Source organism: Rutidosis leptorrhynchoides, chromosome 5, assembly GCF_046630445.1.
Source record: "Rutidosis leptorrhynchoides isolate AG116_Rl617_1_P2 chromosome 5, CSIRO_AGI_Rlap_v1, whole genome shotgun sequence".
Taxonomy (NCBI): Eukaryota; Viridiplantae; Streptophyta; class Magnoliopsida; order Asterales; family Asteraceae; genus Rutidosis; species Rutidosis leptorrhynchoides.
The window spans coordinates 153,079,124-153,088,206 of record NC_092337.1 but is presented as its reverse complement, the minus strand read 5'-3'; the positions used below and the strand labels follow the sequence as shown (position 1 = coordinate 153,088,206).

The 9,083-nt window shown below is 33.1% G+C and overlaps 1 protein-coding gene across 1 annotated transcript; it reads left to right on the top strand.

The window, feature by feature from the left end:
* Nucleotides 1–4,761: 4,761 nt before the first annotated feature.
* LOC139848225 (uncharacterized) lies at nucleotides 4,762–8,414 on the top strand. Its single transcript, XM_071837953.1, has 5 exons — nucleotides 4,762–5,097; nucleotides 5,257–5,318; nucleotides 5,560–6,981; nucleotides 7,086–7,212; nucleotides 7,591–8,414. The coding sequence occupies exons 1-5, from the start codon at nucleotides 4,938–4,940 to the stop codon at nucleotides 8,307–8,309; spliced, it is 2,490 nt and encodes an 829-aa protein (XP_071694054.1). The 5' UTR covers nucleotides 4,762–4,937; the 3' UTR covers nucleotides 8,310–8,414.
* The last annotated feature ends 669 nt before the right edge of the window (nucleotides 8,415–9,083 follow it).

Genomic DNA, 9,083 nt, shown 5'->3' with positions numbered 1-9,083 from the left:
TGCTCTTCCATCGTTGTTTTATCACAATCTCTAGTAAGATGAGGGCCTTGGCACATTTCACATCCTACCCTGATAGCATGCATTTCCTTGGTTACTTTCTCAATTTGTCTTGCTTGATTTGCGATTTGAACTTTTAAAGAAGCAATTTCATCATTGCTTTCGATATTAGCAACGATTGATGATCTAGAGAATTCTATCTCTTGATGCCAATTATGGGAATGTGCTGCTATATCGGCAATGATTGTGTGAGCGTCTTCTGGTGTTTTCTTCATTATCGAACCTCCAGCTGCAACATCTATATCTTTTCTAGTAGCAACATTTACTCCTTTATAGAATATTTGGACTTTTTGGAATGTATTCAACCCGTGTTGAGGACATACCCTAAGCATTTTGTTGAATCGGGTCCAAGCTTCATAAAGGGTCTCGTTAAACTTTTGCTTGAAATGATTTATATCACTTTGCAATTTTGCTGCTTTTGAAGCAGGGAAGAATTCTGACAAAAATTTGTCCATCATGTCATTCCAGTTTTCGATATAACCTTCTGGTAATGAGTCTATCCAATCTCTTGCAACGTCCTTTAAGGACCATGGAAAGATTTTTAAACATGCGACTTCATCGGAGACATCCTTAATTTTGAATAGTTTGCAAATGCTTACAAACTTACGAAGATGCTCGTTAGCATCCTCATTTGGAGCTCCACCGAATTGGCATGTATTAGTCACCATGTGAAGGAATTGACCTTTTATTTCAAAGCCGTCAGTCATCGTAGGTTGGATGATTGTGTGGCGTTGACCTGTTCTCGTCGCCTTCATTAATGCTTTCATCGTTTGATTTGTAACAGCCATCTCTTCTTCTTCTTTAATAATTGGCTCTATGATTGGTTGAATATCTGGTTCAGAGTTAGAATCCAATGAAAGTGATTCTAAATCCTCGGCGAGAGACTCTACTTCTTGAGCTCTTAAACGTTCGTGAAATTCTCTTTCAGGTTCAGAATATGGAGGAGTTAATTCAGTGCTTGAGGAACGTAAATTCATGCATTAATTTCTATCATAACACTAAAAGCTTTTCTAGGAATGAACTCCTATAAAAGGATCGCATAACCTAAAGTCTATTAAAATCTTTATGAACGAAAACCGCTCCCCGGCAGCGGCGCCAAAAAGTTGATGCGTTGAAACAGTACCTTTATTTATGAACGGATTTGAGTTGTTTTGTTACACGAATTGATTTATTGTATATATGGTATTTTAATGAATTTAGGTTGGTTTCAAACATATATAGGCAACTAGTCCTATCCGTGTAGTTTAGTTTGTTGGTAAATCCGATTCGTTCCACAGGGAGACAGTGTTCAAATTTTTTTTTTTTTAATAGTCTTTGAAGTTAAACTTATTTAAAGGGGGTTTTGGATTAGGAATTTATAATACTACATAATAATAATAAAATATAACTTAATCTTAACTTAATTACATTACTTATTAATTTATACGAATACATTATTTATAATTATTAATTTAAAAGTGAATTAATTGAAATTATACTAATAAGTTTATTACTAAATGATAATTAATAAAATAATAATATTTAATAAAACTAATTGATTAAAATTTTGTTTTGAGCAATTATAATATAAATTTATATAAATTAACTACATAACAAGTTTTAATTAATTTAAAATAGGAAATATAATAATTAACTAATTATAAACTAATTACTTAAAATTAATAATAAAGCTTTTAATAAAAACCTTGAGATTTAAATAAATTCTAGTAAGATTAAAACATATATTAAAGAAAGTTGTAATAATTAATACTAATTATAAATTAATAACTTAAATATAATAATAAAATATTAAAAACCCTAGATTTTAACCTAATTGATACAGTACTCGTATTTATACTTACGCGTTTCACGTAATGTTGTACGCGTTCCGCGTATGGTTTAAAACGTACGCGTATCGTGTAGAATTATACGCGATTCGCGTATGATATGATCGATGTGACAAAACAGTAACGAATAAACTGAATTATAATGTTGTGTAAATTGCTGAATAAATATACGTAAATAATAATAATAATAATTATCAATATATAAATAGGAGTGTTTACTTAAATGTGTCACCTCTAGATTCATGGATTGTTTGAAGTTTAAGCTCGTATTAAAATGTTTAGTATAAAACTTATATTTCCCTTTCGAATAAATATAAAGTTTTGGCTAACTAAATTAAATCTAATTTTCATTGGATTATATTTAGATAGTTACTAGTCCTTAAGTATTTAAATTGAGACCCAACCCAGTTTTGACCTTCGCCAAAACCCAAATCATAACGGTTTCTCTTTTTACAATTTCACTATTATATGACTAGTGATATTACCCAAACCACCGAACTTTACTTTTAATTTAGTGTTAGTAAATTAGTTATAAGTTCGTCTAGATCACTTTTAATGTTGAAGCTTAATTTATATAAATAAAAATAACTTTCGTTATTTTAATCTAACAAATTAAGTGACATGGGTTAATTATCCAAATACATAATAATGGTTCTTTTAATTAGGCTCAATGTTAAAAATACTAAAGTTACATTTTAATTATTACAAATGATAACAATCCATTTCACTAGGGTCTCTACATCTAAGCAAACACTAGGGAAATTTAGCTACTCATTATACTAGGGAAAACGTAAAAATATAAATATACAAACATAATAAAAACGATAAAAATTGATAACGATAATTTTAATAAGATATACTTACGAAAGTCTTCACTCTCATTTACTTTAAACGGTAGAAAAATTACAATAACAACACCCCTTTAGCGCGTACAATATTATCCTTAATCACGAACACTACACCTTTGAAACTGAAACTATCCTAAAAATTGAATCTTGAAACTGAAAATAATATAGAGTACAAAAGATACTAGAAAATAATAATGTGTACTGTGTTAAATTTGTGTATGTGAAATGTGTCTCCTTTTTCTCTGTGTCTCTCTACTCCGTATATAACATTTCTTTCTTAAAGTAGTAGGTCAAAAGTGATGTGAACTTTATTGCTTTGCTGTGTACATCCCATAAGTATTGTAAAAGTATTATAATTAATCATAAAGCCACCGTCCCATTTGTATTTGAATCTGGATCTGGACAGGGGATTACGCGTTTCGCGTAGATACCCACACGATCCGCGTAAGACTTAAATACTACGCGTTTCGCGTAGAATCCCACACGTTTCGCGTAGAATCCCACACGTTTCGCGTAGGAGTACACAGCAGTTTTCTTATTTTTATTTTTTTCCGTTTGTTCTTTGTTGATCCCGTGTTGACGTATATCGACTTGGAACTTTCTTTTTGAACTCTTTTTCTTTGATCATCTTGGACTTGCATTCGAGTAACATTATCTTGATATATATTCGGTTTAAATCCGTCGTTTTATCGTTGTTTCTTTAAACTTTAAGCTCGCATTTACTTTTGTCGTTTTTCTCGTGAATTATGCATTTGAATGTCTTCGTTTCGGTAAAAGCTGATGAAATATAAATGATATTGCGTCGAAATATATGTATGTTTAAAGCAATATCAAAATACCCCACACTTGAACGTTGCTTGTCCTCAAGCAATTATATCTTCTAAATAGAATCGGAACATTACATATTTCTCCATATCGAACATTAAATCACACAACACACACTACACGAAATGAAACACACGCTATATGGAATAAGTTGGAAACACTACACAATTTTTATTGGATCACACGCACACCACACGAAATGAAATTCTGACAACAGAAACAAAGTTGAAACTCGTGATTAAGGTTTTAAAAATTTGGATCCTTAGGAAAAATTGGACCTTATGAAAATGTTAACCAATTTTGACATTGCCCGACTTTGACGACATTGCCCGACTTTAATCGTCAAATTCAATTTTGACCCAACAATAGATATTGATCGATTAATTAAATATATTTTAAAAAATCAGAACGGGCTACTCTTAAAAATGAGTAATCAAAATTAATCTATGAGTCATTGGGTTTTTTTACAACTGTGCCTATAGTCAATGTTGCAAAATTCACTATGCGGTTTTGAGATTTTGGAAGGAGTAATTAGAAATTCGGGGATCTATTGGATTGTACTGTGAAAATTAAATTTCAATATTTTATGTAAAATTATAGAAGAAAATCATTAACATAGACATAAACATAAATTTTAATATAATTGTATAGAATTGTTTATTTTGTTAAAAATACTCTAAATTTTAATTTAAAATGATGTTAAAATGTTAACTAATTTTGACTTTTACAGACTTTGATTACAAAATTTGATATTAACCCATCAATTAACGTTAAACAATTAAATTTTGAAAAGTTGAACGGAACCACTGTTATAATTAACCGGAAAATAATCCGGTTTTTTTACAAAGTGTCTATAGTACAATAATGGAACATGGATTGGAGAAAAGTTGGTAAACATAAGCTCATTTAACAATGTTGACTTTACAGCGACTTGGGTTTGATAGGGTGTGAAGTTTTGTCTGATTCTAAACTTACTCATTCCCCTACTACGTACGCACCTATCCACCTTATCCTACGCACCACTCTGTCAAAAGTGAAAAACAGCCGTTTTCACATACAACAGTCTTTTCAATCATCATCTACCTACACTCTACCGTTAATCCCCCCATCTCCACTTTTTCTTTATTTTTATTTTCATTTTTAAGATTTGATTTCATGTTTTGCTTTCTAGATTCTTGTCAGATTATTAGTTTGTTTCTCGTGAACAAAAAGTAACGTCACGTTGTTTTCATTCTGATTTTACGCTTATGTTTGCCAGTAGATTCCTTTATTCTTTCATATCTTCAGCATTTGCCTCATAGATTTATCACAAAAAAAAAGTGAAAATGTAAATGCAGATTTAAAAACAAACGTTTGTTATTGTTTTATTTGTTTTTGTAAAATGAGTGAAACTGCGAGCGTAACGACGTCGTCTTTAGCGATAACGGAGAACAGACCCGCTAGAAAAAGTGGTGGATGTGTTGGTATATTTTTTCAACTTTTTGATTGGAATCGAAGGTTTGCTAAAAAGAAACTTTTTTCTAAGCGATTGCTTCCACCAGGTTAATTATTAATTTATTGTTTTTTATTTTTTATATACTCCGTATTATATCTAATAATTAAATATTTAATGTTTAATTAATAGTATTTAAATGTTTTAAATGTTTATTTTTGTATTGAAGCATTAATTAATTTTGTATTGCATTAATTTATTTTATCAGATCGTGCAAAAGATGCTTCAAAGAAGTTTGGAGGTGACGATAAGCTGCCTAAGCTGAGACTGGTATTTTTTTAATTAACAAAATGTCAATTTTTCTAATATATATACGTAGTATATATATATATATATTTTTAACATTTTTTCCCCAATTTATGGGTTATTAGAGCCAAGTTTTAACGGCTTATGAAGTTGTTAACTTTAGCTAAACCTAAATTGAAATGCTTATAAGGCCATAAGCTGCTAAATTATATAATTTAGCTAAACCTAAATTGTTTACATTTTGTAATTTTTTTTTATTCTATAGATTGCTGATGAAAACAGTGGTGGGTTTCCAAATAAGAACAAAAATGGTGTTAATAATAATAATAATGTAGGAAAAAATGGGGGTCAAACTCCAAGTTTAGTTGCTAGGCTTATGGGTTTAGATTCGATGCCATCCGTAAAACGCGATAAGCTTTTAAAAGATTCTTCGAGCGAATTTAGGGGTAGGCGAAAAGAGAAAGTTGTGGGAGATGATGATCATCTTGAAAATGAAATTTCGAGACAAGAATTTAGGCCTCAAAAGCTTCAAAGAACGGGGACGGTTGATAGGAGAAATGTAAGTAGATTTGGAGCCGAAGCGTTACAATTGAAAAACGTTTTATCTCGATCTAGAAAGAATCATCATCCGAAACTTGTGACCCCGGTTAAAAATACAAGTCATCATACAAAGAGGAATTCGTCTCGGTTACTTGGTGCTGCTACTAGGATTTTAGAACCGGGGTTGCAGGGTCGAAATAGGTCCAAGTACGCGATTACTTATCCTCGTAGTGAACGAATACCAATAGGAAATGAATTTGGGTCGGAACCTTGTAAGAATTGTGGTAATTTGGTTGATATTGGTGAGTCTCGAGTGTCACCGAATAGTAACTCGAGATATCATTGCACTTCGTTTGATCAAACCGAACCGGTTGATCGTGAAAGTTATGTTAAACGGCTGGTGACAAACCAACAAGCGCAGGAACATGTTGAAAACCGAAAGGTGGTTGATGTTGGTGTTTCATCTCAGTCGAGAATGAATTGTTTGCCATTTAACAAATCTAGTACGGATGGAGTTAACGATACTAAAGATTTTCTTGTGTTGAATAAGAGTTTAAGTGGTCAAGTACGGTCAAGGGTACCGAGTAGAGTTGAAGATACAAAATTTGATAAGAGGAGCAAGTTTGATAACAAATTGTCTTCAGGGCAGAAACGTCATTTTACTCGTATCGGAAAACAAGGAGAAAGTTCTTCGAATAATAGACCGAGAATGGTTAGAAGTGGCACTTCGTTTACCGTAGATCGAATCGGTGTTGGTGGCAACAATAATGTTAATGATATGGCGTTTAGATTCAATTCTCCGATGAAGAACAATAACGCTTCTTCGGGTAAATATACTTCGCGCAAAAAGTTTACGTCGAATCAGATTAATGGAAAGATAAGCATACAACAACCGTTCGATTCAATGGGAGATTCTTTGAGTGTTCTACTTGAAGAAAAGTTGACTAGTCAAACAGACTACGCATCTGGAATAAATGGTGTTCCACCTAAGCGAATGCCATCTAATACTTTCGAAGAGCTAATATGTGCGTTAAACATGGAGAGACGGCCGGTTCATCAAAACAATATGGATTTTAGTTCGCAAATGAACCGACTTAGTCAACATCGCAGTCAAACGTATCACCACCACACGGGCTTATGTTTGCAGGTATGATATACATTTCTATAAATTTCATATTTCATATCAACTGTAAATAATATGTGTATACAACTTGACATTATTTTATTTTTACATGAATATAATATATTTAGAGAAAATCAGAAAATGCAAGAAAATTTATTGGGGGTCGAAATTGTGATCATCTTAGCCCAGGATCTGTTCTTGAAGCGTCTTTCTCAAATGATAGCTGTTGCTCCAGCAGTTTGGAAGATAGCTCAGGTAAGGGGCCTCTTTTTTCAGGTTTGTACTGTATAAATCTTACATATGGGTGACCCATAATGTGTCCAGCGGGTCATATATGGGTCCAACGGGTCATAACATAATATGTACGGTATCCAAAATGAATAAAACCTCCTAAATTATTTTATTTTTCAAAATCAGATTATCAATGTCAGTAGAAAGTAGAAACAATACAGTTTTCTTTATCTTTATCATAATTATGATTATCATAAATAAAAAAACAAGTACTTGTATAAATACACGAAATGAAAATCAGAAGGTGTTTGTGGGTCGGGTCGGCCACCCGTTTTGACACTTCTAAGAAGTTAGGCACTTTTGCTTTAATTTTAACGTGTTTTTTTTTTTTTTTTATTACAGTACGCACGAAGCATGCGGACTCCATGAGTTACTCATACGATGAATCCCAATTTCAAGATTCAGAGTCGAACGCTTTCTATTCTGGCGTCTTATCGACCAACGATAACAACCACACCGAGTTAGTTGCCAATTTGCTCACCTATATTACACAAGTATTATACAGCATTGATTATGTCGATTCTCGATTGAAGGGGAATATCCGGGCCCACGTTAAAGAGGTCATTTTCAACTCCGAGCTCGTTCTCGCCAGCCAAATCCCGCACCACCCAAATAAAATCAATTCGTTCTTCGTATGTGACCTTTTACTTGAACTCGACACTCTTGAAGCAGTAATGCGGGCCGAACTTGGCGAATTTTTGGGGTCGGGGAAATCAAAAACGCGATACCAAGTGAAGCGTTTTGTATTTGATGCCCTAATTGAATATTTGCAGTTGAAATATGGGCGATATTTGAAATGTGGATTTAGGGCATGGATGAACCTACCTCCATTTATGGGTTCGGATATTTTAATTCGTGAAGCTATGGACGAAGTGAGACGTTGGATGTGTTTTGTTGGTGCGACAACGGATGAGTTGGTTGAGAGTGACATGAGCCATTATTTAGGGAAATGGACGGATTTCGAGATTGAGATGTATGGGGCGGGTGGTATAATCGAAGGCGATATATTTCGGATGTTGATTGATGAAATTGTTATCGAGATTTCGACTGGTATTGTTTAATGTATTGTACAAATTGATGGATGTGAACAGAAGCAAGATCTGTTTTTTTTTGTTGGTTTAGTAAATGTACAACTGTTTGTTCTATGTCTATCTTAAGATTTTTATTTGCTCAAACTGCAATTTGTTTGAGAAGAAATCTGAATTTTGGTAACTTGATGCTTAATGTGCGGATCGATTTAGGTCTACCAACATGTCCTGAAATATAAGCTCAAGAATTTCCTAGTACACTAAAATTGATAATAGAGAGAGGTTTCCCTAAACTTATATACATACACTTTTTTCATTCATTTCGATGTGGATACTAAAAACCGATTAACTTCAACAATCACCCCCTTAATTGGTTTATTTATGCACTTGTATCATATAACGTGACTTTTTTTTTTTTATCCTGAACCCGTTCAACACCATCTCGACTCTTCCCGGACTCTTGATCTCTTTTCCGGTCACGTCCACAGTCGTCTCGGTTTGAACCCCTACTACCTCAATGATTACAACCGTGTCGATTAGCTCTGATAACATTTGTAGGATCGTTTTTAGGTCCACAAACATATCCTGCACTCTGCGCCGTCTACACATATGGGCTACAACCGTAGCTCTGATACCATTTGTAGGATCGATTTAGGTCTACCAACATGTCCTGGATATAAGCTCAAGGGTTTTCTATTACTCTAAAACCAATTAGTGATAGAGGGAGCTTTCCTAAGCTTATATACATACATTGTTTTCTTTCATTTCCAATGTGAGACACAATTAATCGATTAGCTCCAACATAAA

Excerpts from the sequence above, each read along its gene's own strand:
- LOC139848225 (XM_071837953.1), top strand. The coding sequence starts at position 4,938 with ATGAGTGAAACTGCGAGCGTAACGACGTCGTCTTTAGCGATAACGGAG. Across the intron at positions 5,098-5,256 it reads TAAGCGATTGCTTCCACCAG|ATCGTGCAAAAGATGCTTCA; the intron begins GTTAATTATTAA and ends TTATTTTATCAG. Across the intron at positions 5,319-5,559 it reads AGCTGCCTAAGCTGAGACTG|ATTGCTGATGAAAACAGTGG; the intron begins GTATTTTTTTAA and ends TTTATTCTATAG.